Here is an 18,763-nt window from a genome sequence, read left to right on the forward strand (position 1 = left end):
TAATGCTTGATACAGTTGGTCTACTCAGTATTTTTGGTAAGACAACATTGATACAAGACTGAAACAAAACAGATTTATTCATTTTTTTTTAAAAAAAATCCTTTTGACATTCCAGTGTTTTTTGTTTTCCATTTTCTACCAAAAGAAAGACTGGGTGGGTATCAGGTGAGATGACATTCCAGATTGTCGACCACTTCTCTGCACATCAACATAAGTTCTACTCAGTCCACTAACAGCCTCTAGAGAGGATCCATCCATCCGGGGATTTGGGCACGAGTCGTCCGAAGGTCATCTTTAGAGGGGTGTATTTTGTAGGAGGATCAAACTGTTGCTCCCCTTCCATCCATGTCTTGTTTTAAAGAAGGAAAAGCTAAACAACCTACAAATCAAACTAAGCCAAAGCATATACTTCAATATTAGTCAGTCTGCTGCCTGCATTGGATAGTCTTTCAGTGCCCCCTGGTGGTCGTGGCACTAAACATCTGCTAGTTTCGTCTGCCTCGCACGGGGTCGTACAACAGTACTAATGAACGTTGCAGATAAACGTCATGACTAGAGAGGACATGATTCCTCACTCTACATGTTAGACGCCTGCTCTGCACAATGTATTTTATCTGAACGTTCCACAATGCTACTGAACATACCCGTGATGTGTCTATACAAGTCTCCTCGCCCTGCTTGGTGTAGGTCTAGCTGTCAGTTGAAATGCCATAGCAACAGAGCCACATTTTTGGTATATAGTTAGTGACAGTTTTGGTTGGTGAAATTAATTATGGGGCAATTCAGTGCAGCTCATAACCATTGACAAGATAGGAGAGATAGACTAGGTGTTTTCTACAACACATTTCCCATCTTCATTGCAATCTGACAGGTTGGTTGTCTTGTCTCCTTTGCATTTAGATATCTTAACTTTGGGTTTTAGCCGTTGTTCTACCTGTTTATTCAGAGAAATGACTGTCAGGTTTCTCTCCTACGGTGTTAAAACAAACCATCCACTCTGTTGTAGGTGTTAGCTAAACCAAGCGAGCTACACACACTTCTTTGCACCGTCACAGAATACAAAAAGAAGCGCTTGCAAATACATTTTAGATACTGTATGTATTTTCTGATTCATTATACTCTTGTCCCGTGATTGCTTTTTTTATTTGGCTTTCCAATAACCACAAAGGGGGTTTCAAACAAAATTAAAAACCAAAATAAAATAAAGAAAACACAATGACCAAGTTAAAAAGGAGTTTGGGATTGAGGACTGAAATCAGACAGGCATTGATTGGTGGGGAGCAGGGAGATTAATTAACCAAGAGTGCACCACACCCTGAGGTACACACCTCCGGTCCTCCAGGGCTATCTTCAGTTCTCCCCAGCTCTTCACTGACCCATTCAGTCACTGGTTGCCTGTAGAAGAGCTGGCAGCTGGCTTCTCAGGTTACTGGCTAAAAGGCGAGGCCTGAAATCACTGGAGTTGTGCACTCCTGCAAGAAACAGTTGAGGCTTTTCCGAGTTGGCCCAGCTTTCCTTGCGTGTACAATTCGTTAAAAACCGTCTTTGTTCAGCTGTCCTTTGTTTTCATACAGTAAGTTAAGCACCATCTCCACCCCATTTGTTCTTATGAGCAGAAGAGTGATTGACAACAGTGTCCATGTTTGGGCACCCAGATCAGGCTGGGGGAGTGAGGAGTCCAACATGGAAAAAAGGAAGAGCATATATTCTAATCTAACTGGGCTTCACCATGGAAACAACAGACTGGAGAGAAGAAAAAAAAAACTAAGGGGGTAGCTTATATCTCATTTCAGTCACATTCAGTCAAGGAGTTGATGTGTCATCTGCAGACTATGTACAGTCAATTATTGGAGTAGTTCTAAAATTGCTTATTTTGTTTGTCTATCTGTTGCTGTAGTATCTTTGAGGAGCTTCTCTGTGATGTTATCACAAACTGTGGTTCTGTGCTGAGCGAGAGCAGTGATGGTTCTCGGGGTGAGAAATGGAGGGAGGGAGAGGAGAATCCTGTGTTATATAAAGACACCCAGACCGAGGGATATGTGGAAAAGGAGAGGGAAGGGGATGAAGTGAAAGAGAGGGTGTGTTGGTGGCAGGCAGCCCTCCTTTGAGACGAGCAAGGGGAGAAGGCTTTGGATGTGGGTGGAGTTAGACGATAAATGGTGACAGTATAATGGCGAGAGTTGGGTATGAAGATGTCGATTGAAGGGGGATGGTTGATGCAGGTCAGATCTTGAGGCTCTTCAGCAAATCGGCTCTCTTCCTCAGTAGATCTCCCAGCTCCTGCAGCGAGCCAAGATAACTACTCTGAACCTTGTCCATGGCTGCCCTCGTAAACCCACACTCCTCCTGGGAGCGAGACAGGGAAGAGGTACAGATTGACAGAAAAAGAAAGAAAGGGGGGGATAAAGAACAGAAGGAAGCATGCTTTTAACTTAGAAACTAAGCCAATGCTTAGGCACAAATCAATAATTCCTACACACACGCCCAGCACTACCAACCTGTGTCTGTGAGTATCCCTCCTCCAGGGTGAGTGCTGCTAGTTTGAGGGCCGTCAGGCTGGCCTCCTGCCCCTTCACGTGATCCAGAGCCTGGGTCACAACACCCTGCAGGCTGCCTGTCCACTCCTGGAAGCCACACAGCACCACTGGCTGTAGGGGCAGAGGGAGGGGGCAGAGAGCTACTGCGTGAATGGCTATGGTGTATTGTGAATGAATGAAGAAAATAAATGTAAATGCTTAAACTGCCTTTTGGGGGAGGGGGAGGGGGGGGGGGAGGGGGGGGGTTCTGTTAAAACGATAAGAACATTTTCATAAAATGCAAATTCACAATGCAGCTGTGTTGCTGCCAGCATCGGGTTGGGTTACATGGCAAGTCCCTTTCAGATGGTTAAGCACTGCACTTGTACTACCATTAGTGTACCTCGCCAAGTGAGCATTTCCTTCACATTTAGTGTGATATGTTTATTATGGTATGTATTCATTTGTGGATATCCATCACCCATTTCGTATATGTTCTGAATTACAATTTATATTATAGTTACAAATTTCCAAACGTACAATATGTTACGAATTCTAGCTAGGTGGCTTAAGTAATCGATCGTCTTATGTAACCGTCCTACTAAATTGAGTGTCCCGGATTTATATTTACTATGTTACGTCTAGACTATGAGACCAGGCTGCCATACAGGACTTCAATGCTGTTTCTTGCCCTTCTCTGACATTTTCCCAACTATTAATGATGATGAGGTACTGGTGGAGAGTCGACTCCACGTCCGAATCCATTTCTGTGTAAAGATTCGATCTCGCTAGTAATTGACTCCTAAGATTCAGTATTTTTGGAACGGAGGTGACATTAGTCGGCGTACTTCCGAGAACACAAACTTCTGAGAACACAAAGCATCTTTCATAGCAAGCTAGTGAGGGCCGAAGAGAGAGGGGAGGGGCAGTGTATAGGCAGGTCAGCCACCAGGCAGACAGTCAGAACCGTGCACTAGACACATCTATCAGTAATTAAAAGCTGTATCTCACAATCTCTTGGCTTGCATGTGTCTCGCAACTTCAGTAAAGCAGGGCCTATCATCAATGAATAGGCATGGATATTGTACACGCAACAGACCAAAGACTGAACACACTCGCATCATTAGCGAAGAGAAAGAGCAAGGGTGTAATAATTAGTCCAAACGGTGGCAAAACGTTTTGCCAATAAAACAAGAGTTTCTATTGGACAAATGCAGGTAGGTCCCGCCTCGTTTGCTTCCGTATAAGAATGGGCGTAATGAATATGGAAAGAAATTCACCATAGTAGCCCAAAGTTCTACGTAAATTACACAACTTTCTCCAGACCTTTATAGCCTGTCGTCTAGTTAGGCTATAACACCGAAAATAATACGTTGTTTTCTGATGACTGAAATGCTATTTTAATTTTGCGGGGGGAGAAATACCATTGATTTTCGGTTTGGGACTTCCCTTAACATTAAGATTCCCAATTTCGTTTAAATATTTAAACATTCACGCCCCTAGTATGGTGTGAATAGTGACGGGGTCATTCCAGAGAAGGGTCGTCGGAGGATAAAGGTGAGATAGTAACGGTGTACCATGGCGGTGCTGCTGTCCTTCTTCTTCTTCTTCTTCTTCTGTAGGCTGGACTTGAGCGGTCGCAGTACGCTGGCAGAGTAACTGGCCACCCACAGCAGCACACACACCGTCTGACCAGGGGACACACACACACCACATATTATAATACATGTACATTTTAGTGATGTATTACTTTGTGTATGTCTAGCGTGACTATCAGTGTAGTACACTGACCTCCACGAAGAAGACCAGCGTTTCTAATAGGGAGGGTCGGGTCGTCAATCTGCCGTCTTTCATCTCCAACACTTCTCCTTTACATCTGGATAACATCTCTGGGCGGAGAGGGGCGAGAGAAGAGGGGAGCGAGGGGCAGAGATCAGCATGGGGGAATAAGAATGACCCATTAGTGATAACTCGACTAGAGATCTGAAGCCATGACGTCTCGTGTGGCTGACTAGACAGTCATTATTACCATGGACTAGAGTTCGACCGATTAATCGGGGCCGATTTCAAGTTTTCATAACAATCGGAAATCGGTATTTTTGGGCGCCGATTTGCCGTTGTTTTTTTTACACCTTTATTTAACTAGGCAAGTCAGTTAAGAACACATTCTTATTTTCAATGACGGCCTAGGAACGGGGCAGAACAACAGATTTTTAACCTTGTTAGCTCGGGGGATCCAATCTTGCATTGATTACATTGCACTCCACGAGGAGCCTGCCTGTTAGCGAATGCAGTAAGCTAAGGTAAGTTGCTAGCTAAACTTATCTTATAAAAAACAATCAATCAATGACTGTCATTGCTCCAATGTGTACTTAACCATAAACATCAATGCCTTTCTTAAAATCAATACACAAGTATATATTTTTAAACCTGCATATTTAGCTAAAAGAAATGCAGGTTAGCAGGCAATATTAACCAGGTGAAATTGTGTCATTTCTCTTGCGTTCATTGCACGCAGAGTCAGGGTATATGCAACAGTTTGGGCCGCCTGGCTCTTTGCGAACTAATTTGCCAGAACTTTACGTAATTATGACAACATTGAAGGTTGTGCAATGTAACAGGAATATTTAGACTCATGGATGCCACCCGTTGGAATAAACGTTTTGTTTTCGAGGTGATAGTTTCCGGATTAGTCAAAGGTATATGGTTCAGAGAGAAATAGTCGACGCGTTATAATTCCTGTAATAACTTGCGGCTGAATTTGAAAGGGGTTCCTTCGTTATTTTACCGTTCATGTCTTCCATAGAGAATGTCTTGATCTACTTCAAATAAGGTCTGTGTTTCGTGCAGGCTTAAACCTCCTCAACGTTTTGATACCCGTGTAAATCTCACTAGGATAAGGTAACGTTTGTCAACATATTTTCATAAATCCACTCTACAATTCTTTTAATCTTCGCTTATATTTAGCCAATATTGATCAGTTACCTTGTCCTATGGATATCTACACAGTTATAAAATTGGCACGGTGATGTAAGCCTACACGAAACACAGACCTTATTTTAAGTGAATCTAAAAATATCCTATGGAATATATGAAGGAACCGCTTTTCAGATTTTGCTAGGTGTCATGGGAATTATGACTCGCACTTTGGTTGTCAATTCTTACCATGCCCATTATTAAAATAGGATTTCCTGCATATAGAAATTAAAGTTTTTGTTTTCAACATTCATCACAGGTAACTTAAACTCTATTTTTATTCAAACAGTTGAGAGTATTTGTCTCCTAAGCAGACTCTTCAGTATCATTGTCACTTCAGAGCTGTGTGTGTATTTATGTATTATATTAAGTTAAAATAAAAGTGTTCATTGTTCATTCAGTATTGTTGCAATTGTCATTATTACAAAAATGTGTGTGTGTGTATGATATATATATATATATTTAAAAAACTTTTTTTAAATTATAAATCGGCCGATTAATCGGTATCGGCTTTTTTTGTCCTCCAATAATCGGTATCGGCATTGAAAAATCATAATCGGTCATTATTACCATGGACAGGTTGATCATCTTTAATAAAGATATCTGTGACGGGTTACCTTGGAGCTGTGCTACTGATGATTTGAAGGCGTTACAGATCTGGGTTTGGAGTTCCGACGAGTCGTCTGGAGAGAGAAACAGAATAAAGAGCATGACAAAGACCTCCCTCCTTTCTCCTCTTCCCCTCTCCGTTACTCCCTTCTCCACCCACCCACTCTCCCTCCCTCCATCTCCTTCCCAGTCCTGCTGCTCCTGTAGATGGACAGATGGTTGGAGGCAAGTGGTAGGGGACCCTACATCCCTCTCTCTCCACCCCCCAACCCCCCATCTCCCCTCATCTCCCTGTCTTACCCAGTCCAGTGGTCTCTAGTTCTCGTAGAGTCAGTGATAGTTGCAGAGCAGAGGCCTGACAGTGACAGCTGCCACTAGACAGAGCAGTGGCCAGGCGGGAGGAGGGAGGCCCCAGGAACGGGTACTAGAACAACACAACAACAGTTAGTGGTCATGTCTGGCTCAGTTGGTAAGAGCACGGCGCTACCAATTTCAGGGTCGTGGGTTCGATTCCTGCTGGGGCCACCCATATGAACATGTAGGCACTGATGTAAGTCGCTTTGGATGAATGCCTCTGCTAAATATAAATATATTACATTATATAAACTGGGTGGTTCAAGCCCTGAATGCTGATTGGCCCACAGCCATGGTATATCAGACCGTATGACAAAACATTTATTTTTACTGCTCTAATTACGTTGGTAACCAGTTTATAATAGCAATAAGGCACCTCTGGGGTTTGTGGTATAAAGCCAATATACCACATTTAAGGGCTGTATCCAGGCAGGAACAGCCCTTAGCCGTGGTATATTGGCCATATACCACACCTCCTCAGGCCTTATTGCTTAAATATATTAGTGTGTGTGTACCTGTGTCTGTTTCTCTGTGATCTGGGCAGCGGTCTCAAGCGTCTGATCTAGCTGCGAGAGTAGGGTCTGGAGGGTGGAGCTTTTGGCCGATATACCGTTCTCATTGGTCTTATCAGAGTTCCGTGGCGAGGGGGCGTGTCCGAGCAGAGCCAATGAGGCGAGGAGGCGGAGCGTGAGAGAGCGAACCTTCAACCAGACGGACTCCTCTTCTAGAGACAGACGACGATGCTCCTCAGTCAGCTCCCTGGAACACACAATTAACTGTGTTCATTTTATATGTAGGACTGAGAAGCTCCGTTCAGGTGACTTTTAAAAGGTCATTCTACTCCAAAATGAATGTAAATGTAATTATAATGACACTATATAAAATCTCCAGAAATGAGTCCGATAACTGGTAAAATGATTTGTTAATACAATGATTTGAACATATTGGACCATGCATATAGCCTGTGCATGGTCCATATTATCAGGTATGCTAGCAATAAGGGACCGAGTGGCGCAGCGGTCTAAGGTGCTAGAGGCGTCACTACAGACCCGCGTTCGATCCCGGGCTGTATCACAACCGGCCGTGATCGGGAGTCCCATAGGGCAGCGTCTGGGTTCGGGGAGGGTTTGGCCGGGGTAGGCTGCCATTGTAATAAAGAAGAGGTTGTTTAACTGACTTGCCTAGTTAAATAAAGGTTCAATTCAAAATAGAAGAAATCACCTGTAGCCCAACAGAGCAGCACAGTGGCTAGAAATAAACAGGCTGAAGCATGGGGTTGCCTATCTGTATTTACCTCACTGAGCTAATCATTAGCTAGATCCTAAATGGCATCTTTTAACTAACTAGCATCATACTGATGAATTTGATGCCCCACAAAACTGGCATAAACACAGTGACAATAATGCAGGCGTACCTGTTAGGGTAACTTGGGAGTAACACCCCCACTTCCTGTACTTCTCAAAGAAACCACTTCACATCACAATTTCCCCCCCCTCAACTCTTTCCCTGGTTGCGACTCCTGCTCTTGCTCGACTAAAAATGTAATCCGTCTCATCACAATTTAAGTCACTCCCAAAAATTATTTTGAGGTAGGATGGTGTTTTGACCCGTGTTCCATTCTGCCCCACTGTCCTCTATCCACTCACAACTAATTGCCACGTGGTAACATGCTTAACAATGCCGCTGCTAAAATACTGCAGTTCGCGCAATATTTAGGAGTTGATAAATAAAGTAGGAATGGAACGCTGGGATGCCCCTTATTTTAACAAAGGCCATTGAAACGGCTGTTTTCCCCGTGATTGCACGATGAATTGTTGTGCATTGACGACTTGTCAGAATGCATCTTTCCCTCCCTATGGCACTCGCAACTTCAATGTGCCTTGAGAGGAATAGTCATCTCTCCTAGAACGCGCAACACGATGACTAGGTAAATGGATCAACTATGGGTTTGTCTGTTTGTTCTATTCATTGCTCATTACGTTTGCAGAGGAAAAGTCTGTGGACTGTTATAGCATCTTCAGAAATATTTCTTCACGTTCCATATTTGTGGCGTGGATGCAATGATTTTGCCGTGGGCACGGCGCCAAAGCTACATGACTGCGGCAGAAAAATGGATATAAGTCCTTGTTATATGTGTGTGTGTGTGTGTGTGTGTGTGTGTGTACCTGTCCTTGGGGTCCCAGCTGACGAGGACAGTCAGGTCTCTGTTGTCTCTCATGTTGTCCCAGGGAATATCATCTTCCTCAGGACACACACCCATCGCCTTCACACTCTCCTCCAGACTCAATGTGCTGGAACAAAACAGGAATATGTTACAGGTGTGTGGGTGTGGGTGTGGGTGTCTGTGTGTGTGGGTGTGGGTGTGTGTGGGTGTGGGTGTCTGTGGGTGGGTGGGTGTGGGTGTGGGTGTGGGTGTCTGTGTGTGTGGGTGTGGGTGTGGGTGTCTGTGTGTGTGGGTGTGGGTACTAACACGTCAGCCTCGGTGTACAAGTCCAGTAACATCCTCTCTGTGCGGACCTGAGCGAAGTGCAACGATTGGTTGAGCCGGGTTCTAAACGCTATGAATTCTGGGATCTTCTCAAACGCACCATACTTATAGGCCTGGATGATGTACTCGGAGGTCTGGGGGAGGAGAGAAAGGAGAAGAGACAAGGAAAGAGGACCGAGGTGAGAAAATACCTGGGGAAACGTCACCAGAATATATGACATATGTACGACGTATTTAGATGCGACAGGGACTCACATCTTTCTGGTTGGAGTGAAAAAACCTGAGGGAGAAGTTACAGGACTGGGAGGCTGCAGCAAACTGCCCCAACGAGCCAGCATAACGAGTTAACAGATACCTGGGAGAGAGGAGAGAATAGAAGGATCAGTGGTTTGAGTATGGTAACCGTATTGTATGGTGACGTGTTCGTACTATAAACCCACCCTATGGTGTCGTGCTGCACGTGCTTGGCATCCAGGCTGGAGTAGAGGTCCACTACGGGCTGGAAGGCTCCCAGGCGACAGAAGAGCAGCAGCAGCAGTAGTTTGAACTGGGCGTTGGAGGGACTGAAGGACAAGCCCTCCTCTAACACGCCTAGAGACTGCCACAGCATGTTCTCATCGCCTAACACGCACAGACACAAATGTATGTTTGCATGTTAACGGACGCCCGGAGACAGCGAGAGGAGGTCGGAGGTCGGAGAGGGAGAGAGAGGCGAGAGAGAAAGAGTGTACGTCAAGTGAGAGGGCAGAGAGAAAGCGAGAGAGGCGACTCACCGGTTTCTGTCCAGAGGTCGATGTAGACGTGGGCGGCCATGAGGCAGTACATGTCAGAGAACTGGAGCTCTGTCTTCAGACACGACTTCCCTGTTACACACACACACTAACTGTAGTCAGACTCAAACCAACCATCTGGGTCTTCCCAAAATTGTCATTGCATCTCTTCCTGCAGTTTCTAAGTTAGATGCATAAAATGTTGGATAGACTGAAAGACGGAGAGGGATGGATGAAGATGGATAAGAGACGTATCGAGGAACGGATGCCCTCACCAAATTGCAGCCCACATAGTGGTAGTGAGAGCGAGAGAGGGGTCCTGCTGTTCTTACCAAACTGTAGTCCATAGTGGTAGTGGGCTTTGAGTTCTGTGATGAGGCGTAGCTTGCCCTCTGTGTCCAGAGCGTGTTGCAGTCCCAGCGCCCGGCTCAGCTGACACACACACAGGTGTCTCTGCAACGCCTTCGTGTCCCCCGGAAACCCAAAGCCATCCTCCCCCGCCTCCCCCAACGGAACCAACTCCCCCAGACGGTTTTTAAACTACAGAGAGGAGGAAGGAGAGAGAACAGGAGAGGAGGGAAGTAGATATGGTATTAAACTCATCAAGGGCTTGGTTGGTTGACCAACGTCCACTACTGGTGCTATTCTGCAAGTGAGAGTGTGTGTGTGTACCTGTGAGCGTTGCTCGGGGGGCAGAAGGTGTAGGTATATCTTCAGGTCAGTAATGCAGCAGGGTTTGTCTCCAAACTTCCCAAAAAACTGAACCATCAGCTCCAACGGGTCACCTGAAGACCAACAGCCAATAGAAACGGTCAACGCAAACAGCCAACAGCCAAGGAAACTGTGGTGTGTGTGTGTGTGTGTGTGTGTGTGTGTGTGTGTGTGTGTGTGTGTGTGTGTGTGTGTGTGTGTGTGTGTACCTAGCTCTTTCTCATCTGGGCAGCCCCTCTGTCTCAGTCTGTGTATGAGTTCCAGGCAGGCCAGGTAGGGCCCTCTGAGAGGACGCGACTCCTTCTTGTCCTGCTCCTCCATCCTGTCCACCACAAACTTCACTGCCTCTGCAACTGTGGTCTGCACTGGGCCCTCCACACAGCTGGAGGAAGAGGAGAGGTGGGGGGGGGGGGGGGGCAAAGGGAGAGAGGGTCAGATCAGTTCGTCTTGTCTTCTCTTACATGACATCGTAAAACATCCATCAAGAGGAATAGTCTAGTCAGCCACTATATAAACTTTTCTCACTCACACAGACACACACACACACACACAGTACTCACTGCTCTCCTTCCTCAGGCTGGCTCCAGGACTTGTCCATCAGGTGGAAGAGAGAGTCAAAATAGGAGAGATAGAACTGCCAATCATCAGGACTGGAGAAGAGAAAGAAGAGAAGAGAGAGAGGAGAGGAGAAAGGAGAGAAGAGAGAGAGGAGAAAAGAGAAGAGAGGATAAAGTAGAGAAGAGAAAGGAGAAAGGGGAGGAGAAAGGAGAAGAGAGAGGTGAAAGGAGAGAAGAGAAAGGAGAGAGGAGAAATGAGAGAAGAGAAATGAGAGAAGAGAAAGGAGAGGATAGAAAGGAGAGGATAGAGGAGAGAAGAGAGAAGAGAAAGGAGAGGAGAAAGGAGAGAAGGGAAAGGAGAGGAGAAAGGAGAGAAGAGAAAGGAGAGAAGAGAAAGGAGAGAAGAGAAAGGAGAAAGGGGAGGAGAGAGGAGAAATGAGAGAAGAGAAAGGAGAGAAGAGAAAGGAGAGAAGAGAAAGGAGAGGATAGAAAGGAGAGGATAGAAAGGAGAGGATAGAGGAGAGAAGAGAAGAGAAAGGAGAAGAGAAAGGAGAGAAGCGAGAGAGGAGAGAAGAAAAGAGAGGAGAAAGTAGCGAAGAGAAAGGAGAGAAGAGAAAGGAGAGAGGAGAGAAGAGGAGAGGAGAAAGTAGCGAAGAGAAAGGAGAGAAGAGAAAGCAGAGAGGAGAGAGGAGAGGAGAAAGGAGAGAAGAGAAAAGGAGAGAGGAGAGGAGAGGAGAAAGGAGCGAAGAGAAAGGAGCGAAGAGAAAGGAGAGGAGAAAAGAGCGAGGAGAAAGGAGAGAAGAGAAAGGAGAGAAGAGAGAGGAGAGGAGAAAAGAGCGAAGAGAAAGGAGAGAAGAGAAAGGAGAGGAGAGAAGAGAGGCGAAAGGAGAGAAGAGAAAGGAGAGCAGAGAAAGGAGAGAAGAGAAAGGAGAGGATAGAAGAGAAAGGAGAGGATAGAAGAGAAAGGAGAGGAGAGAGGAGAAAGGAGAGAGGAGAAAGGAGAGCAGAGAAAGGAGAGCAGAGAAAGGAGAGCAGAGAAAGGAGAGCAGAGAAAGGAGAGCAGAGAGAGGCGAAAGGAGAGAAGAGAAAGGAGAGAAGAGAAAGGAGAGGAGAGAAGAGAAAGGAGAGAATAGAGAGGAGAGGAGAGAAGAGAAAGGAGAGAATAGAGAGGAGAGGATAGAGAGAAGAGAAAGAGGAGAAAGGGAGAAAGATCGGGAGTTAGTGTGGGAGGGTTTTAAGACACAGAAATGCAGAATGTGCATAAATGTGACTATTTATCGGAATATGTGGGTACTCACTTTTTGAGCAGTAGCTTGTAGGACAGAGCGTTGCATTCAGGCCAGAGCTGCAGTCGTTGGTACATCATCATACACTTATTCTCCCTGCTCCGCAACTCACTGGTCAACTTCTCTATGGAACCATGCACATACACAGAATGAGTAGAAAGACAAGAATAATTCACAACCTACAAGCTGCACAAATCCTCTCTGGGTCTCGAACACACACAATCTCTGTTCTGCGTACACACACACACACACACACACACCACTCTTACCTCCCAGTGGACCGCGGACCACGTCGAGAGCCTCCACACACTTCCCCAGTCGCTCCAGGATCATAAAGTACAGCTGCACCTCAGCCTCAGCCTCGATCTTCTCCTCCTTCACCATCTTCTCCACCATGCGTTCAGCCAGGGGCAGGAACATGGTCTGGGCCAGCTTCTCATCCTGCGCAGAGATGGCCTGAAACACACAGAGCAATGACACACATGCAAGCAAACAACCACCCACGGTCACACGTACAGACTCACACATACAAAGTCACACACACACACACACAAACACACACACACACACACACACACACAGAGTCAGTCACCCATACAGTGTCACACAGTCACACACACAGAATCACACATACATACTCAGTCACACAAGCTAAATACACTCAGTCTCCAGGGTATTAGGTACAGCCAGCTAGTACAGGGTCCGACCCCCCTTTGCACCCAGGACGGCCTGGATTCTTCGGGGCGCGGCGTTCAATCATTGCTCATTTGGTATCAAGGGACCTAACGTGTGCCAGGAAAACATTCCCCACACCAGTTCCCCACCACCACCAGCCTGTATCGTTGACACCAGGCAGGATGGGGCCATGGACTCCTGACTCTGTCATCAGCATGACGCAACCGGAAATGGGATTCGTCGTAGCAGGCAATGTTTTTCCACTCCACAATTGTCCAGTGTTGGTGATCGCGTGCCCACTGAAGCCGCTTCTTCTTGTTTTTAGCTGATAGGAGTGGAACCCGGAGTGGTCGTCAGCTGCAATAGCCCATCCGTGACAAGGACCGCTGAGTTGTGCGTACCGAGACGCCGTTCTGCACACCACTGTTGTACTGCGCCGTTATTTGTCGGTTTGTGGCCCACCTGTTTGCTTGCACAATTCTTGCCATTCTCCTTTGACCTCTCATCAACGAGCTGTTCACAGGACTGACGCTGACTGGATGTTTTCGTTTGTTGCTCCGGTCACTGTAAACCTTAGACAATGCAGTGCGTGAAAGGCCCAGGAAGGCGGACGTTTCTGAGATACTGGATGCGGTCGCTTAGGTCACTCGTTTTGCCCATTCTAACGTACAATCGAACAGTAACTGAACGTATTGATCCCCGTCTGCCTGCTTTATACAGCAAGTCACAGCCACCTGACTCACTGTCTGTAGGAGCAATCCATTTCTGTGTACTTAATAAACTGGCCAGTGGGTATATATAGTTGAAGTCGGAAGTTTACATACACCTACGTTGGAGTCATTCAAACTCGTTTTTCAACCACACCACAAATTTCTTGTTAACAAAACTATAGTCTTGGCAAGTCAGTTAGGACATCTACTTTGTGCAAGACACAAGTAATTTGTACTTATTTGACTTATAATTCACTGTATCACAATTCCAGTGGGTCAGAAGTTTACATACGCTAAGTTGACTGTGCCTTTAAACAGCTTGGAAAATTCCAGAAAATTATGTCATGGCTTTAGAAGCTTCTGATTGCTAATTGACATAATTTGAGTCAACTGGAGGTGTACCTGTGGATGTATTTCAAGGCCTACCTTCAAACTCAGTGCCTCTTTGATTGACATCATGGGAAAATCAAAAGAAATCAGCCAAGACCTCAGGAAAAAATTCACAAGTCTGGTTCATCCTTTGGGAGCAAATTCCAAACGCCCGAAGGTACCACGTTCATCTGTACAAACAATAGTACGCAAGTATAAACACCATGGAACCACGCAGCCGTCATACCGCTCAGGAAGGAGACACGTTCTGTCTCCTAGAGATGAATGTACTTTGGTGCGAAAAGTGCAAATCAATCCCAGAACAACAGCAAAGGAGCTTGTGAAGATACTGGTGGAAACAGGTACAAACGTATCTATATCCACAGTAAAACGAGTCCTATATCGACATAACCTGAAAGGCTGCTCAGCAAGGAAGAAGCCACTGCTCCAAAACCGCCAGAAAAAAGCCAGACAACGGTTTGCAACTGCACATGGGGACAAAGATCGTACTTTTTGGAGAAATGCCCTTTGGTCTGATGAAACAAAAATATAAATGTTTGGCCATAATGACCATCATTATGTTTGGAGAAAAAAGGGGGATGCTTGCAAGCCGAAGAACACCATCCCAACCGTGAAGCACGGGGGTGGCAGCATCATGTTGTGGGGGTTCTTTGCTGCAGGAGGGACTGGTGCACTTCACAAAATAGATGGCATCATAAAAATGATGTGGATATATTGAAGCAACATCTCAAAACATCAGTCAGGAAGTTAAAGCTTGGTCGCAAATGGGTCTTCCAAATGGTCAATGACCCCAAACATACTTCCAAAGTTGTGGCAAAATGGCTTAAGGACGTCAAAGTCAAGGCATTGGAGTGGCCATCACAAAGACCTGACCTCAATCCTATAGAAAATTTGTGGGCCGAACTGAAAAAGCGTGTGCGAGAAAGGAGGCCTACAAACCAGACTCAGTTACACCAGCTCTGTCAGGAGGAATGGGCCAAAATTCCCCCAACTTATTGTGGGAAGCTTGTGGAAGGCTACCCGAAACGTTTGACCCAAGTTGAACAATTTAAAGGCAAATGCTACCAAATACTAATTGAGTGTGTGCAAACTTCTGACCCACTGGGAATGTGATGAAAGAAATAAAAGCTGAAATAAATCATTCTCTCTACTATTATTCTGACATTTCACATTCTTAAAATAAAGCGGTGATCCTAAGTGACCTAAAAACATGGAATTTTTTACTAGGATTAAATGTCAGGAATTGTGAAAAACTGAGTTTAAATGTATTTGGCTGAGGTGTATGTAAACGTCCGGCTTCAACTGTATAGTGATAGACCATGCCTACCTGCATGACCAGACTCATGACAGACCAGAAGTAGTAGGGGTTCTTAGGAACGATCTTATACAAAGCCATCCCTGCCTACAGCCAGAGAGAAAGAGAGACATTAGATAGAACTACACAAAAGACTTGAATTACTGTAGCACAATACATCATTTGTTCACATGTTATTACTGTGTATGTGTTCGTTCTGACCTGCTGCATCTTCTTGTACTCTCCAACGCGGGCGTAAGCCATGAACAGGTGAGAGTGATACTCCTCACTGAGTGGAACCTTCTTCACCGCAGCTTCATACAGCTTAGTCACCAACTCAGCTACAGAGAGAGAGGAGGGGGAGAGTCAACAGCGTCACAACATCAAAAAGATCATATAGAGAGTTCTGTGTGTGTGTGTGTGTGTGTGTGTGTGCTCACGGTGGTGCATCTCTCGGTACAGTATAGTGAGAGCCTGTAGTGAGTTGTCGTCGGTAGGTTCCAGGGTGGCCACCTCCTGGGCCAGGCTAAACGCCTCATCCTGCTTCCCTGTTCGCTGCAGACCGATGGCCTTCAACACCTGGGGAGAGGGAGATCTGCCTCAGTAACATGCCACCCTCATCAACATCATCATCATCATCATAGGGGTGTGGAGCAGAGGTTTGAGGTAGGGGCCTATGGGGTCAGTTTTGGACCAGGCCAGGAACAACTCTGGGATCCATCTTGGGCCCTAAATACAGCCCAGAACCAGAGTCCCACCCACCTTGGCACAGTGCAGGTCCTTGTGTTTCTTCAGCAGTTTATCAGCCTGCTGGATCGCCATCTTGTTGTTGCCATTGTCCAGGTAGTCTGATGGGAGATGACATCACAGCATCAGGCAACCTACTCCATACAGTACACAGTATGACGCACACGCCCACACCCAGTCAAGTCCCACACAAAGGGCAAAGGAGCTATTCCTTCTATTTCTCTACAAACCATTCACGGAGTCCTAAGACGCCGCAGCATCCAGTTTTTTTTATAGACCGGCACAGATTTCAATAATTCAACCAAAGCCATTCTCAGGCTCTAAAAGGAATTTCTAAAATGACATTTTCAAGATGTATGAAGGACATGACAACAACAACACAGTAACTAGGAGAGGCAGAGAAAGAGTCATGGCCCTGATATTTATAAGACAACAAAAAACAAGAGAGGAGTAACTTTTTAAAACCAGCAGAATTCTGCTACAGCCTGTCTGATGAACTAACCATGCAAATACACTCCGTGGTGTGTGTCCGCGTGTTTATGTGGTTCACTATGTGTACTGTCTTGAGTGGAGGTGTTTGGGCATGTGTGTATTTGTGCGAGTGCCCAAGAGTGTGACGAGATTAGAATGTCTATTTGTATGACCGACCGACCGACAGTGTCTGTGTATTTGGTCTCTGACCTCTGCCATTGTTTGCGACCTTGATACACACAACTCTCTCTCACCGTGGTCCTCCCGTGGATCACAGCAGAGCACACAGGCGCGCACACACAGTCCCTTTCCCAGGGCAAGCTTGGAGTCTTGGCTTCTAGACAGCTGGGTGCCAAAATTAACCCTGCCAGACAGACAGACACAGTGCTCTACACTATGTCATCAGCCCAAATGGCAGCTAGGCCTTAATCATTGTGTCTCGTGTTGGCCATTATGGTTTCCCACTCTTCATGAACCGAATTCCCCAAGATCAGTGTCAACATATATACAGTATCTAGACCCATACAGCAGGTCTATTTTTAATTGTGTGCCCACTGTCCACTCACTGACAGCATGTCACGTGATGATAATCAACTCTACATGGTTTTAGCAGAGCTTTTGAGGAAAGAGAAAAGTTGAGAGAAAACAGAAGCCTCAACAATGGTGAGTGTTTATTATAGCAGTCATTGATATAAATCTAACTGGATCTAGTTATCTGTATGATGGAACGCGTCACTAGAATGTAATCGAATGGCCAAAAACAGAGGCTAACGTTACAGCATCAACACAACCAGGCATATCAAGTTAGCCTACCTTAATCCTCTTATGCCCATCTGACACATAACGTTACCGTTAACTAGCCATGATCACTGATCTGTATAACCCAATGAGCTAAAATCAGCAGAGTGAGCACGAAATGAAACACACCCGCCAATAAAGCAAGCTAACCAGATAGCTAACGTTGGCATCACAGTTCACAACCAAGAACATCATGTCTTGCCCCTGTGGCAGCCTTTTCTAGCGAGCTGAGCTAGCTCGGACGTTAAAATTTGTGTAACTGATAATACACCCCGATGTACTGTATCTGAACAACTAGTTACCTAACGTAAGTTAGCTGTTGATATTTCTGCAACATACAAAACTATTTGCAATACGGTTCAGATTCATCTCGGTTTCTGCATACTAACTAACATGGCTAGCTAGCTTATTAGGTAGCTTACCGGTAACTAGCTAGCTGTCAAATATAGGAGACCTGAACTTTACGAGTGAGAGAGACTGATCGTTGAAGCTCTTTGGGGTTTCGTTTAAAGCAAATCGGTCTCATTGTGCGTAATTGGTGGGCAAACGGTCTGCAGCTGTGCGCTGTCAGAATTGTGCTGCCATCCACTCAAGGTGCACTGTCATTCAGCACTGCAGGCGAATTGAGAACGGGGCTAAGACTTCGGGGCCCGCGGTACTGCCCACCGAGTCCCGGACACAAGGTACCGGCCAGATGACCACTCCGGTACGTCGATAAACACTGACAAAACATTTAACCAGACAGAGATGGGCTGTTTTTCTGCGAATTGTTACCGTAAATGGGTCTGAGTCTCCTGTCGTTAGGGTCTTGCACATGGCCTCTCGCCGCCATGTTGGAGGTTACCAGGGTATATGGCTGAGCATGCGCAGTCGCGTCAAACAGGCAGGGATTTTTCTTCTTCTTTGAGGTTTATTGGCAGACTACACTCATAAAGTGTATTGCCGCCACCTACTGTACGGGGTAGTAAAATATCCCAAAAAACAAAATATGTTTTGTACGAACAAATTCTTACTAACTACCAAAAACCAAAAATACTAACCAAAAGTCAGGCTACTTCTTCTGTTAAAATCCAATCTGACAGGCAGGAATTAAAAGCGGGAGTAGGATTTCAGTAGAATTCAACTGAATTTTCAATAAACTCAAAACAGTTTATGAAAAAGAAATGTTACAATACAGTCTAAGTATGTCAACTGCCATTAGCCCATATTGACATGTTATCATTTGAAAATATCAGACTGTTGTTTCTTTCATCCAGTTCACAATGACACGTGACTGTTGTGTTAAGCTGTGTCACTAGGAGTTAATTTTAGTTTATTAGGATCCCCATTAGCTACTGCACATGCAGCAGCTACACTTCTTGGGGTCCACATAAAACGTACAAATAAATGTCAAAATACAGAACAGTTATAG

General features: G+C 45.5%; 1 protein-coding gene across 2 annotated transcripts; it reads right to left on the reverse strand.

Moving 5' to 3' along the window:
* Window positions 1–59: 59 nt before the first annotated feature.
* On the reverse strand, window positions 60–18,763 carry LOC139543755 (N-alpha-acetyltransferase 25, NatB auxiliary subunit-like). Of its 2 annotated transcripts, none has more exons than XM_071350135.1 (23): window positions 18,127–18,763; window positions 16,099–16,184; window positions 15,777–15,915; window positions 15,559–15,677; window positions 15,370–15,444; window positions 12,537–12,723; window positions 12,280–12,391; window positions 10,985–11,074; window positions 10,634–10,806; window positions 10,386–10,498; window positions 10,046–10,253; window positions 9,717–9,806; window positions 9,384–9,564; window positions 9,199–9,298; window positions 8,926–9,077; window positions 8,621–8,746; window positions 6,971–7,214; window positions 6,402–6,525; window positions 6,110–6,175; window positions 4,308–4,405; window positions 4,094–4,204; window positions 2,499–2,648; window positions 60–2,346 (listed from the first exon to the last, which is right to left on the reverse strand). In XM_071350135.1, the coding sequence occupies exons 1-23, from the start codon at window positions 18,182–18,184 to the stop codon at window positions 2,224–2,226; spliced, it is 2,925 nt and encodes a 974-aa protein (XP_071206236.1). In that variant the 5' UTR covers window positions 18,185–18,763; the 3' UTR covers window positions 60–2,223. The 2 variants fall into 2 exon arrangements, with proteins under 2 accessions (XP_071206236.1, XP_071206237.1); XM_071350136.1 differs by lacking the exon at window positions 18,127–18,763 and adding an exon at window positions 17,775–18,046.

The sequence above is a fragment of the Salvelinus alpinus genome, chromosome 18 (genome assembly GCF_045679555.1).
Source record: "Salvelinus alpinus chromosome 18, SLU_Salpinus.1, whole genome shotgun sequence".
NCBI classification, from domain to species: Eukaryota; Metazoa; Chordata; class Actinopteri; order Salmoniformes; family Salmonidae; genus Salvelinus; species Salvelinus alpinus.